Source organism: Oncorhynchus keta, chromosome 25 (genome assembly GCF_023373465.1).
Source record: "Oncorhynchus keta strain PuntledgeMale-10-30-2019 chromosome 25, Oket_V2, whole genome shotgun sequence".
NCBI lineage: Eukaryota > Metazoa > Chordata > Actinopteri > Salmoniformes > Salmonidae > Oncorhynchus > Oncorhynchus keta.
This window is the reverse complement of record NC_068445.1, coordinates 48,896,696-48,912,719: the sequence shown is the minus strand read 5'-3', so window position 1 is coordinate 48,912,719 and position 16,024 is coordinate 48,896,696. Positions and strand designations below refer to the sequence as shown.

The following is a 16,024-nucleotide window of genomic DNA, read 5'->3' as shown; positions in this document are numbered from 1 at the left end:
CAATATACTGGATGTGATAGCCTATGTACTGGATCTTAATAGTGGATGTTAGTAGTCTATATACTGGATGTGATAGTCTATATACTGGATGTTAATAGTCTATATACTGGATATTAATACTGGATGTTAATAGTCTATATACTGGATCGTAATAGTGGATGTTAACAGTCTATATACTGGATGTTAATAGTGGATGTTAATAGTCTATATAATGGATGTTAATAGTGGATGTTAATAGTCAATATACTGGATGTTAATAGTCAATATACTGGATGTTAATAGTCTATATACTGGATGTTAATACTGGATGTTAATAGTCTATATACTGGATGTTAATAGTCTATATACCCAGATGTTAATAGTCTATATAATGGATGTTAATAGTGGATGTTAATAGTCTATATACTGGATGTTAATAGTCTATATACGGGATGTTAATAGTGGATGTTAACAGTCTATATACTGGATGTTAACAGTCTATATACTGGATGTTAATAGTCTATATACCCGGATGTTAATACTGGATGTTAATAGTCAATATACTGGATGTTAATAGTCTATATACCCGGATGTTAATAGTCTATATAGTGGATGTTAATAGTGGATGTTAATAGTCTATATAGTGGATGTTAATAGTCTATATAGTGGATGTTAATAGTGGATGTTAATAGTCTATATAGTGGATGTTAATAGTCTATATAGTGGATGTTAATAGTGGATGTTAATAGTCTATATACTGGATGTTAATAGTCTATATAATGGATGTTAATAGTGGATGTTAATAGTCTATATAGTGGATGTTAATAGTCAATATACTGGATGTAAATAGTCTATATAGTGGATGTTAATACTGGATGTTAATAGTCTATATACTGGATGTTAATAGTCTATATAGTGGATGTTAATAGTCTATATACTGGATGTTAATAGTCTATATAGTGGATGTTAATAGTGGATGTTAATAGTCTATATACTGGATGTTAATAGTCTATATACTGGATGTTAATACTGGATGTTAATAGTCTATATACTGGATGTTAATAGTCTATATACTGGATGTTAATAGTCTATATACTGGATGTTAATAGTGGATGTTAATAGTCTATATACTGGATGTTAATAGTCTATATACTGGATGTTAATACCTCATGTTAATACTGGATGTTAATAGTCTATATAGTGGATGTTAATAGTGGATGTTAATAGTCTATATACTGGATGTTAATAGTCTATATACTGGATGTTAATAGTCTATATACTGGATGTTAATAGTGGATGTTAATAGTCTATATACTGGATGTTAATAGTGGATGTTAATAGTCTATATACTGGATGTTAATAGTCTATATAGTGGATGTTAATACTATATGTTAATAGTCTATATACTGGATGTTAATAGTGGATGTTAATAGTCTATATAGTGGATGTTAATAGTGGATGTTAATAGTCTATATACTGGATGTTAATAGTCTATATACTGGATGTTAATACTAGATGATAATAGTCTATATAGTGGATGTTAATAGTCTGTATACTGGATGTTAATACTAGATGTTAATAGTCTATATACTGGATGTTAATAGTCTATATAGTGGATGTCAATAGTGGATGTTAATAGTCTATATAGTGGATGTTAATAGTGGATGATAATAGTCTATATAGTGGATGTTAATAGTCTATATAGTGGATGTTAATAGTCTATATAATGGATGTTAATACTAGATGTTAATAGTCTATATAGTGGGTGTTAATAGTCTATATAGTGGATGTTAATACTAGATTTTAATAGTCTATATAGTGGATGTTAATAGTGGATGTTAATAGTCTATATAGTGGATGTTAATAGTCTATATACTGGATGTTAATAGTGGATGTTAATAGTCTATATAGTGGATGTTAATAGTGAATGTTAATAGTCTATATAGTGGATGTTAATGGATGATAATAGTCTATATAGTGGATGTTAATAGTCTATATAGTGGATGTTAATAGTCTATATAATGGATGTTAATACTAGATGTTAATAGTCTATATAGTGGATGTTAATAGTCTATATAGTGGATGTTAATAGTGGATGTTAATAGTCTATATAGTGGATGTTAATAGTATATAGTGGATTTTAATAGTGGATGTTAATAGTCTATATAGTGGATGTTAATAGTCTATATACTGGATGTTAATACTAGATGTTAATAGTCTATATACTGGATGTTAATAGTCTATATACTGGATGTTAATACTGGATGTTAATAGTCTATATACTGGATGTTAATAGTCTATATACTGGATGTTAATAGTCTATATAGTGGATGTTAATAGTGGATGTTAATAGTCTATATAGTGGATGTTAATAGTCTATATACTGGATGTTAATACTAGATGTTAATAGTCTATATACTGGATGTTAATAGTCTATATAGTGGATGTTAATAGTCTATATACTAGATGTTAATAGTCTATATACTGGATGTTAATACTAGATGTTAATAGTCTATATACTGGATGTTAATAGTCTATATACTGGATGTTAATACTAGATGTTAATAGTCTATATACTGGATGTTAATAGTCTATATACTGGATGTTAATACTAGATGTTAATAGTCTATATACTGGATGTTAATAGTCTATATACTGGATGTTAATAGTCTATATACTAGATGTTAATAGTCTATATACTAGATGTTAATAGTCTATATACTGGATGTTAATAGTCTATATACTGGATGTTAATAGTCTATATAGTGGATGTTAATAGTCTATATAGTGGATGTTAATAGTGGATGTTAATAGTCTATATACTGGATGTTAATAGTGGATGTTAATAGTCTATATAGTGGATGTTAATAGTCTATATAGTGGATGTTAATACTAGATGTTAATAGTCTATATACTGGATGTTAATAGTGGATGTTAATAGTCTATATACTGGATGTTAATACTAGATGTTAATAGTCTCTATACTGGATGTTAATAGTCTATATACTGGATGTTAATAGTGGATGTTAATAGTCTATATACTGGATGTTAATAGTGGATGTTAATAGTCTATATACTGGATGTTAATAGTGGATGTTAATAGTCTATATAGTGGATGTTAATAGTCTATATACTGGATGTTAATACTAGATGTTAATAGTCTATATACTGGATGTTAATAGTGGATGTTAATAGTCTATATAGTGGATGTTAATAGTCTATATACTGGATGTTAATACTAGATGTTAATAGTCTATATACTGGATGTTAATACTGGATGTTAATAGTCTATATAGTGGATGTTAATAGTGGATGTTAATAGTCTATATACTGGATGTTAATAGTCTATATAGTGGATGTTAATAGTGGATGTTAATAGTCTATATAGTGGATGTTAATAGTCTATATACTGGATGTTAATAGTCTATATACTGGATGTTAATAGTCTATATAGTGGATGTTAATAGTCTATATACTGGATGTTAATACCTCATGTTAATACTGGATGTTAATAGTCTATATAGTGGATGTTAATAGTGGATGTTAATAGTCTATATACTGGATGTTAATAGTCTATATACTGGATGTTAATAGTCTATATACTGGATGTTAATAGTGGATGTTAATAGTCTATATACTGGATGTTAATAGTCTATATACTGGATGTTAATACTGGATGTTAATACTGGATGTTAATAGTCTATATAGTGGATGTTAATAGTGGATGTTAATAGTCTATATAGTGGATGTTAATAGTCTATATAGTGGATGTTAATAGTCTATATAGTGGATGTTAATAGTCTATATACTGGATGTTAATACTAGATGTTAATAGTCTATATACTGGATGTTAATAGTCTATATAGTGGATGTTAATACTAGATGTTAATAGTCTATATACTGGATGTTAATAGTCTATATAGTGGATGTTAATAGTCTATATAGTGGATGTTAATAGTGGATGTTAATAGTCTATATACTGGATGTTAATACTAGATGTTAATAGTCTATATAGTGGATGTTACTAGTCTATATACTGGATGTTAATACTAGATGTTAATAGTCTATATAGTGGATGTTAATAGTCTATATACTGGATGTTAATACTAGATGTTAATAGTCTATATACTGGATGTTAATATTCTATATAGTGGATGTTAACAGTGAATGTTAATAGTCTATATAGTGGATGTTAATAGTGGATGATAATAGTCTATATAGTGGATGTTAATAGTCTATATAGTGGATGTTAATAGTCTATATACTGGATGTTAATAGTCTATATAGTGGATGTTAATAGTGGATGTTAATAGTCTATATACTGGATGTTAATACTAGATGTTAATAGTCTATATAGTGGATGTTAATAGTCTATATAGTGGATGTTAATAGTGGATGTTAATAGTCTATATAGTGGATGTTAATAGTCTATATAGTGGATGTTAATAGTCTATATAATGGATGTTAATACTAGATGTTAATAGTCTATATAGTGGATGTTAATAGTCTATATAGTGGATGTTAATACTAGATTTTAATAGTCTATATAGTGGATGTTAATAGTGGATGTTAATAGTCTATATAGTGGATGTTAATAGTCTATATACTGGATGTTAATAGTGGATGTTAATAGTCTATATAGTGGATGTTAATAGTGGATGTTAATAGTCTATATAGTGGATGTTAATAGTCTATATAGTGGATGTTAATAGTGGATGTTAATAGTCTATATAGTGGATGTTAATAGTCTATATACTGGATGTTAATACTAGATGTTAATAGTCTATATACTGGATGTTAATAGTCTATATACTGGATGTTAATACTGGATGTTAATAGTCTATATACTGGATGTTAATAGTCTATATACTGGATGTTAATACTAGATGTTAATAGTCTATATACTGGATGTTAATAGTGGATGTTAATAGTCTATATACTGGATGTTAATAGTCTATATACTGGATGTTAATACTAGATGTTAATAGTCTATATACTGGATGTTAATAGTCTATATACTGGATGTTAATAGTGGATGTTAATAGTCTATATACTGGATGTTAATAGTGGATGTTAATAGTCTAAATAGTGGATGTTAATAGTCTATATACTGGATGTTAATACTAGATGTTAATAGTCTATATACTGGATGTTAATAGTCTATATACTGATGTTAATACTAGATGTTAATAGTCTATATACTGGATGTTAATAGTCTATATACTGGATGTTAATAGTCTATATACTAGATGTTAATAGTCTATATACTAGATGTTAATAGTCTATATACTGGATGTTAATAGTCTATATACTGGATGTTAATAGTCTATATACTGGATGTTAATAGTCTATATAGTTAATAGTGGATGTTAATAGTCTATATACTGGATGTTAATAGTGGATGTTAATAGTCTATATACTGGATGTTAATAGTCTATATACTGGATGTTAATACTAGATGTTAATAGTCTATATACTGGATGTTAATAGTGGATGTTAATAGTCTATATACTGGATGTTAATACTAGATGTTAATAGTCTATATACTGGATGTTAATAGTCTATATACTGGATGTTAATAGTGGATGTTAATAGTCTATATACTGGATGTTAATAGTGGATGTTAATAGTCTATATACTGGATGTTAATAGTGGATGTTAATAGTCTATATAGTGGATGTTAATAGTCTATATACTGGATGTTAATACTAGATGTTAATAGTCTATATACTGGATGTTAATAGTGGATGTTAATAGTCTATATAGTGGATGTTAATAGTCTATATACTGATGTTAATACTAGATGTTAATAGTCTATATAGTTAATAGTGGATGTTAATAGTCTATATAGTGGATGTTAATAGTGGATGTTAATAGTCTATATACTGGATGTTAATAGTCTATATAGTGGATGTTAATAGTGGATGTTAATAGTCTATATAGTGGATGTTAATAGTCTATATACTGGATGTTAATACTAGATGTTAATAGTCTATATAGTGGATGTTAATAGTGGATGTTAATAGTCTATATAGTGGATGTTAATAGTCTATATACTGGATGTTAATACTAGATGTTAATAGTCTATGATATGACATACAGCATTGAGCTGATTCAGGAGGTGACCATTCCATCAATGTGTCCACATTATTTCAATGAAATGCTGTTGACCCAACGTGGCCTAGATGTTGAATTGAAGTGTGCACCCAGTGGATTGGTTTTACCAAAGACTTTGTTTCATTCCTAAATGTGTTTTAAAAAATAAAAAATACCAGACACCAAAATACAATTAAAGAGAATATATAATGAAGGATTTATCTGATGATCTAATATTATAGCCAACGGATACCCAATTCATTAGGTTAATTAGACTATTCGTAATTAGAGAATTATAAATGCTTGAATATAGAACACGCAATAGGTCCAATCTTCATGGTCTAATTGATGAATCCTATAATATATCTATTAAATGATGATACTTTTTGAATAACGTAAAGAAGAAATGAAGCAGAAGGGACAGAGGTATGCTTTGCTCCGTCTCCTACCCTTCATCAAAAAGAGAAGCTGTGTACTGAAATGAGTTTACAGGGTCGCCTTTTATTGAGACCCTGACAGTAGGGGTTTTCTATAGCTTTGTATAACGATATGATAGAATAGACTAACAAAACACCACAGCTGTGTAACGCCACATCATATCCTCTCCTACACTCTGAATCCTGTACAAAACTACCACAGAGTGTTTCAGCACCAAGACAAAGGACAGCTCCTCTCTCCTTTCCTCTCTATCACATCACGGCTCGATGGGAATGTCATGGAAGCAGTAGCAGTTATAGCCGGTAGCAGTGTAGCTGTAGTTACAGTAGTTTATGAGGCAGCAGTAGAGGTAGCATTATAGCTGTAGTTACAGTAGTTTATGAGGCAGCAGTAGAGGCAGCAAGCAGTATAGCTGTAGTTACAGTAGCCTGTGACTCACCTCCAGGCAAAAGGAGAAAGGTGTAACTGTAAACAATCAACAGGAACCGCAGACGACCCATTCCAGAGCCAGATCCCGTCCCGTTCAGGCGCCGCATCGTGATGAACAGAACGTCTACCTCCGGAAGACAGAGCTGTATATTTGATATCACTGATATAGTCTTCCTGCTTCTTCTACATGTTCACATATTGCAATCGGGACCAGCTGTGCGCGCATGACGTCATTTGGACGGCAGGTCCACCGGAGCTCCGCCCCCCCCCCATCTGCAGTGATTCGACATTGCTATCATTCCGACTGTTCATTGGAGGAATAAGCTGTCAGACAGACAATAGGCATGCAGAGGCACAGTAAATTACATTCTGCATCCGAGGTGAAGGTTTGTCGTAAGGATGGTTGAAGTTATGAATAACCCAGAGTTGTCCAAGCTTTTTGGATAATCTTATTTTGCCTCACATATACATTCAAGTTCAACCTTTGAATTGAAATTTTACATGAAAATCATTAATTTCAAGATGTTTTGAAAATAATGTAGTTGTCATGAGATAGTAAGTTAAATTGTCTTATTAGTGAATAGCGCCACCGTGTGGTGATGGGATTGAAATGTAACCTGTCACTGTTATAATTGACTCAACGTTAATGAAATGTCACCTGTCACTGTTATAAATGACTCAACATTAATGAAATGTCACCTGTCACTGTTATAAATGACATCAACGTTAATGAAATGTCATTGGCATATATATATATATATATACCTGTCACTGTTATAATTGACTCAACGTTAATTAAATGTCACCTGTCACTGTTATAAATGATTCATGTTAATTAATCAATCAAATGTATTTATAAATCCGTTTTTACATCAGCAGTTGTCACACAGTGCTTCTACAGAAACTCTGAAACCCCAAAGAGCAGCAATGCAGATGTAGTAGCACAGTGGCTAGGAAAAACTTGAACCTTAGAAGGTCAAGCAGGAAATGTGAAATGACACCTCATTAGGATATAGCTGCACACACAAAGTTTTGTTGGGTAGAATATACACTACCGGAGTCATTCAAGGGTTTTTTGTTATTTTTACTATTGTAGAATAGTAGTGAAGGCATCAAAACTATGAAACAACACATATGGAATCATGTAGTAACCAAAAAAGTGTTAAACAAATCAAAATATATTTTATATTTTTATGTGTTTCTGCCAGCACACTCTTGGCATTCTCTCAACCAGCTTCACCTGGAATGCTTTTCCAACAGTCTTGAAGGAGTTCCCACATATGCTGATGTAACGGATGTGAAACGGCTAGCTTAGTTAGCGGTGTGCGCTAAATAGCGTTTCAATCGGTTACGTCACTTGCTCTGAGACCTTGAAGTAGTAGTTCCCCTTGCTCTGCAAGGGCCGCGGCTTTTGTGGAGCGATGGGTAACGATGCTTCGTGGGTGACTGTTGTCGATGTGTGCAGAGGGTCCCTGGTTCGAGCCAGGGTATGGGCGAGGGGATGGACGTAAAGTTGTACTGTTACACTGAGCACTTGATTGTGGTCCTTCTGTGGCACAGTTGGTAGAGCATGGCGCTTGTAACGCCAGGGTAGTGGGTTCGATTCCCGGGACCACCCATACGTAGAATGTATGCACACATGACTGTAAGTCGCTTTGGATAAAAGCGTCTGCTAAATGGCATATATCAGTATATATATAAGCATATATATATAAGTTGATTGGCTGCTTTTCCTTCACTCTGCGGTCCGCCTAATCCCAAACCTTCTCATTTGGTTGGGGGATTGTGGAGGCCACGTCATCTGATGCAGCCCTTCATCTCTGTCCTTCTTGGTCAAATAGTCCTTACACAGCCTGGAGGTGTGTTGGATCCTTGTCCTGTTGAAAAACAAATGATAGTCCCACTAAACATAAACCAGATGGGATGGAGTATCGCTGCAGAATGCTGTGGTAGCCATGCTGGTTAAGTGTGCCCTGAATTATAAATAAATTACAGACTGTGTCACCAGCAAACCACCCCCACACCATCACACCTCCTCCTCCATGCTTCACGGTGGGAACCACACATGCGGAGATCATCTGTTCACGCACACTACATCTCACAAAGACACAAACGGTTGGAACCAAAAATCTTCATTTTGGACTCCAGACCAACGGACAGATTTCCACGGGTCTCATGTCCATTGCTCGTGCTTCTTGGCCCAAGCAAGTCTCTTCTTCTTACTGATGTCCTTTAGTAATGGATTCTTTGCAGCAATTCCACCATGAAGGCCTGATTCACATTTTCCTCTGAACAGCTGATGTTGAGATGTGTCTGTTTCTTTAACACTGTGAATAATTTATTTGGGCTGCCATTTCTGAGGCTGGTAACTCTAATGAACTTATCCTCTGCAGCAGATGTAACTCTGGGTCTTCCTTTCCTGTGGCGGTCCTCATGAGAGCCAGTTTCATCATTTCGCAGCAGAGGTAACTCTGGGTCTTCCTTTCCTGTGGTGGTCCTGATGAGAGCCAGTTTCATCATATCGCAGCAGAGGTAACTCTGGGTCTTCCTTTCCTTTGACGGTCCTCATGAGAGACAGTTTCATCATAGCGCTTGATGGTTTTTGCAACTGCACTTGAAGAAACTTTAAAAGTTCTTGAAATGTTCCATATTGACTAACCTTCATGTCTTAACATAATGATGGACTGTCGTTTCTCTTTACTTATGTGAGCTGTTCTTGCCATAATATGGACTTGGTCTTTTACCAAATAGGGCTATCTCCTGTATACCACCCCTATCTCCTGTATACCACCCCTATCTCCTGTATACCTCCCCTATCTCCTGTATACCTCCCCTATCTCCTGTATACCTCCCCTATCTCCTGTATACCAACCCTATCTCCTGTATACCAACCCTATCTCCTGTATACCACCCCTATCTCCTGTATACCTCCCCTATCTCCTGTATACCTCCCCTATCTCCTGTATACCAACCCTATCTCCTGTATAGCAACCCTATCTCCTGTATACCACCCCTATCTCCTGTATACCACCCCTATCTCCTGTATACCTCCCCTATCTCCTGTATACCTCCCCTATCTCCTGTATACCACCCCTATCTCCTGTATACCACCCCTATCTCCTGTATACCACCACTATCTCCTGTATACCACCCCTATCTCCTGTATACCTCCCCTATCTCCTGTAAACCAACCCTATGTTCTGTATACCTCCCCTATCTCCTGTAAACCAACCCTATGTTATGTATACCACCCCTATCTCCTGTATACCTCCCCTATCTCCTGTATACCAACCCCATCTCCTGTATACCACCCCTATCTCCTGTATACCAACCCTATCTCCTGTATACCAACCCTATCTCCTGTATACCAACCCTATCTCCTGTATACCACCCCTATCTCCTGTATACCACCCCTATCTCTTGTATACCACCCCTATCTCATGTATACCACCCCTATCTCCTGTATACCACCCCTATCTCCTGTATACCTCCCCTATCTCCTGTATACCACCCCTATCTCCTGTATACCACCCCTATCTCCTGTATACCACTCCTATCTCCTGTATACCTCCCCTATCTCCTGTATACCTCCCCTATCTCCTGTATACCTCCCCTATCTCCTGTATACCTCCCCTATATCCTGTATACCTCCCCTATCTCCTGTATACCACCCCTATATCCTGTATACCTCCCCTATCTCCTGTATACCACCGCTATCTCCTGTATACCACCCCTATCTCCTGTATACCAACCCTATCTCCTGTATACCAACCCTATGTCCTGTATACCTCCCCTATCTCCTGTATACCAGCCCTATCTCCTGTATACCACCCCTATCTCCTGTATACCACCCCTATCTCCTGTATACCACCGCTATCTCCTGTATACCACCCCTATCTCCTGTATACCAACCCTATCTCCTGTATACCTCCCCTATCTCCTGTATACCACCCCTATCTTCTGTATACCACCCCTATCCCCTGTATACCACCCCTATCCCCTGTATACCTCCCCTATCTCCTGTATACCAGCCCTATCCCCTGTATACCACCCCTATCCCCTGTATACCACCCCTATCTCCTGTATACCACCCCTATCCCCTGTATACCACCCCTATCTCCTGTATACCTCCCCTATATCCTGTATACCTCCCCTATCTCCTGTATACCAGCCCCATCTCCTGTATACCACCCCTATCCCCTGTATACCACCCCTATCCCCTGTATACCACCCCTATCTCCTGTATACCACCCCTATCCCCTGTATACCACCCCTATCTCCTGTATACCTCCCCTATCTCCTGTATACCTCCCCTATCTCCTGTATACCAGCCCCATCTCCTGTATACCACCCCTATCTCCTGTATGCCAGCCCTATCTCCTGTATACCACCCCTATCCCCTGTATACCTCCCCTATCTCCTGTATACCTCCCCTATCTCCTGTATACCACCCCTATCCCCTGTATACCTCCCCTATCTCCTGTATACCTCCCCTATCTCCTGTATACCTCCCCTATCTCCTGTATACCTCCCCTATCTCCTGTATACCTCCCCTATCTCCTGTATACCACCCCTATCCCCTGTATACCTCCCCTATCTCCTGTATACCTCCCCTATCTCCTGTATACCACCCCTATCCCCTGTATACCTCCCCTATCTCCTGTATACCTCCCCTATCTCCTGTATACCAGCCCCATCTCCTGTATACCACCCCTATCCCCTGTATACCAGCCCTATCTCCTGTATACCACCCCTATCCCCTGTATACCTCCCCTATCTCCTGTATACCTCCCCTATCTCCTGTATACCAGCCCCATCTCCTGTATATCTCCTGTATACCCCCTATCTCCTGTATACCACCCCTATCCCCTGTATACCACCCCCCCTATCCCCTGTATACCACCCCTATCCCCTGTATACCTCCCCTATCCCCTGTATACCACCCCTATCTCCTGTATACCACCCCTATCTCCTGTATACCCCCTCCCCTATCTCCTGTATACCAGCCCCATCTCCTGTATACCTCCCCTATCCCCTGTATACCACCCCTATCCCCTGTATACCACCCCTATCTCCTGTATACCACCCCTATCCCCTGTATACCACCCCTATCTCCTGTATACCACCCCTATCCCCTGTATACCACCCCTATCTCCTGTATACCACCCCTATCTCCTGTATACCAACCCTATCTCCTGTATACCACCCCTATCCCCTGTATACCACCCCTATCTCCTGTATACCACCCCTATCTCCTGTATACCACCCCTATCTCCTGTATACCACCCCTATCCCCTGTATACCACCCCTATCTCCTGTATACCACCCCTATCTCCTGTATACCACCCCTATCTCCTGTATACCACCCCTATCTCCTGTATACCACCCCTATCTCCTGTATACCACCCCTATCCCCTGTATACCACCCCTATCCCCTGTATACCACCCCTATCTCCTGTATACCACCCCTATCTCCTGTATACCTCCCCTATCCCTGTATACCAGCCCCTATCTCCTGTATATATCTCCTGCCACCCCTATCTCCTGTATACCACCCCTATCTCCTGTATACCACCCCTATCCCCTGTATACCAACCCTATCTCCTGTATACCAGCCCTATCTCCTGTATACCACCCCTATCCCCTGTATACCAGCCCTATCTCCTGTATACCACCCCTATCTCCTGTATACCACCCCTATCCCCTGTATACCTCCCCTATCTCCTGTATACCACCCCTATCTCCTGTATACCAGCCCTATCCCCTGTATACCACCCCCATCTTGTCACAACACAACTGATTGGCTCAAATGCATTGATTGATTTGTTTAACACTTTTTTGGTTACTAGATGATTCCATGTGTTAATTCATAGTTTTCTCTTCACTATTATTCTACAATGTAGAAAATACTAAAAACTAAAGAAAAACCCTTGAATGAGTAGATGTTCTAAAACCTTTTTTTAACAGGACAAATCTGATCCCCTGTATACCAACCCTATCCCTGTATACCACCCCTATCTGTAATAACATGTCTGATTATAATAACAGTCTGTATAACATGTCTATCTCCTTATAATAACAGTCTGTAACATCTCCTGATTATAATAACAGTCTGTGTAACCCCTATGTCCCCTGATTATAATAACAGTCTGGTGTAACCCCTATCCCCTGTATATCCCTTATTGATTATAATAACAGTCTGGTGTAACATGTCTTATTGATTATAATAACAGTCTGGTGTAACATGTCTTATTGATTATAATAACAGTCTTGTTTAAACATGTCTTATTGATTTATAATAACAGTCTAGTTAACAATGTAGAAAATTATAATAAAAGTCTGGTGTTCTAAAACATGTCTGATTTAATAACAGTCTGGTGTAACATGTCTGATTATAATAACAGTCTAGTGTAACATGTCTGATTATAATAACAGTCTGGTGGAACATGTCTGATTATAATAATAGTCTGGTGTAACATGTCTTATTGATTATAATAACAGTCTAGTGTAACATGTCTGATTATAATAACAGTCTGGTGTAACATGTCTTATTGATTATAATAACAGTCTGGTGTAACATGTCTGATTATAATAACAGTCTGGTGTAACATGTCTGATTATAATAACAGTCTGGTGTAACATGTCTGATTATAATAACAGTCTGGTGTAACATGTCTGATTATAATAACAGTCTGGTGTAACATGTCTGATTATAATAACAGTCTGGTGTAACATGTCTTATTGATTATAATAACAGTCTGGTGTAACATGTCTGATTATAATAACAGTCTGGTGTAACATGTCTTATTGATTATAATAACAGTCTGGTGTAACATGTCTTATTGATTATAATAACAGTCTGGTGTAACATGTCTGATTATAATAACAGTCTGGTGTAACATGTCTGATTATAATAACAGTCTAGTGTAACATGTCTGATTATAATAACAGTCTGGTGTAACATGTCTGATTATAATAACAGTCTGGTGTAACATGTCTTATTGATTATAATAACAGTCTGGTGTAACATGTCTGATTATAATAACAGTCTGGTGTAACATGTCTGATTATAATAACAGTCTGGTGTAACATGTCTTATTGATTATAATAACAGTCTGGTGTAACATGTCTGATTATAATAACAGTCTGGTGTAACATGTCTGATTATAATAACAGTCTGGTGTAACATGTCTTATTGATTATAATAACAGTCTGGTGTAACATGTCTGATTATAATAACAGTCTGGTGTAACATGTCTGATTATAATAACAGTCTGGTGTAACATGTCTTATTGATTATAATAACAGTCTGGTGTAACATGTCTGATTATAATAACAGTCTAGTGTAACATGTCTGATTATAATAACAGTCTGGTGTAACATGTCTGATTATAATAACAGTCTGGTGTAACATGTCTTATTGATTATAATAACAGTCTGGTGTAACATGTCTGATTATAATAACAGTCTGGTGTAACATGTCTGATTATAATAACAGTCTGGTGTAACATGTCTGATTATAATAACAGTCTGGTGTAACATGTCTGATTATAATAACAGTCTGGTGTAACATGTCTGATTATAATAACAGTCTAGTGTAACATGTCTGATTATAATAACAGTCTAGTGTAACATGTCTTATTGATTATAATAACAGTCTGGTGTAACATGTCTGATTATAATAACAGTCTGGTGTAACATGTCTGATTATAATAACAGTCTGGTGTAACATGTCTGATTATAATAACAGTCTGGTGTAACATGTCTGATTATAATAACAGTCTGGTGTAACATGTCTGATTATAATAACAGTCTGGTGTAACATGTCTGATTATAATAACAGTCTGGTGTAACATGTCTGATTATAATAACAGTCTAGTGTAACATGTCTTATTGATTATAATAACAGTCTGGTGTAACATGTCTGATTATAATAACAGTCTGGTGTAACATGTCTGATTATAATAACAGTCTGGTGTAACATGTCTGATTATAATAACAGTCTGGTGTAACATGTCTGATTATAATAACAGTCTGGTGTAACATGTCTGATTATAATAACAGTCTGGTGTAACATGTCTGATTATAATAACAGTCTGGTGTAACATGTCTGATTATAATAACAGTCTGGTGTAACATGTCTTATTGATTATAATAACAGTCTGGTGTAACATGTCTGATTATAATAACAGTCTGGTGTAACATGTCTGATTATAATAACAGTCTGGTGTAACATGTCTTATTGATTATAATAACAGTCTGGTGTAACATGTCTTATTGATTATAATAACAGTCTGGTGTAACATGTCTGATTATAATAACAGTCTGGTGTAACATGTCTGATTATAATAACAGTCTGGTGTAACATGTCTTATTGATTATAATAACAGTCTGGTGTAACATGTCTGATTATAATAACAGTCTGGTGTAACATGTCTGATTATAATAACAGTCTGGTGTAACATGTCTGATTATAATAACAGTCTGGTGTAACATGTCTGATTATAATAACAGTCTGGTGTAACATGTCTGATTATAATAACAGTCTGGTGTAACATGTCTGATTATAATAACAGTCTGGTGTAACATGTCTGATTATAATAACAGTCTGGTGTAACATGTCTGATTATAATAACAGTCTGGTGTAACATGTCTGATTATAATAACAGTCTGGTGTAACATGTCTTATTGATTATAATAACAGTCTGGTGTAACATGTCTGATTATAATAACAGTCTGGTGTAACATGTCTTATTATAATAACAGTCTGGTGTAACATGTCTGATTATAATAACAGTCTGGTGTAACATGTCTGATTATAATAACAGTCTGGTGTAACATGTCTGATTATAATAACAGTCTGGTGTAACATGTCTGATTATAATAACAGTCTGGTGTAACATGTCTGATTATAATAACAGTCTGGTGTAACATGTCTGATTATAATAACAGTCTGGTGTAACATGTCTGATTATAATAACAGTCTAGTGTAACATGTCTGATTATAATAACAGTCTAGTGTAACATGTCTGATTATAATAACAGTCTGGTGTAACATGTCTGATTATAATAACAGTCTGGT

General features: G+C 35.8%; 1 protein-coding gene across 1 annotated transcript in view; it reads right to left on the bottom strand.

The window, feature by feature from the left end:
* The window catches only part of tmem8b (transmembrane protein 8B), a 323,154-nt gene extending 315,975 nt beyond the window's left edge, over positions 1-7,179 (bottom strand). The window contains exon 1 of the mRNA XM_052479892.1: positions 6,953-7,179. Within this exon, the coding sequence (XP_052335852.1) occupies positions 6,953-7,049 (97 nt within the window). The 5' untranslated portion in view covers positions 7,050-7,179. The remainder of the gene's footprint in view (positions 1-6,952) is intronic.
* Positions 7,180-16,024: the final 8,845 nt, after the last annotated feature.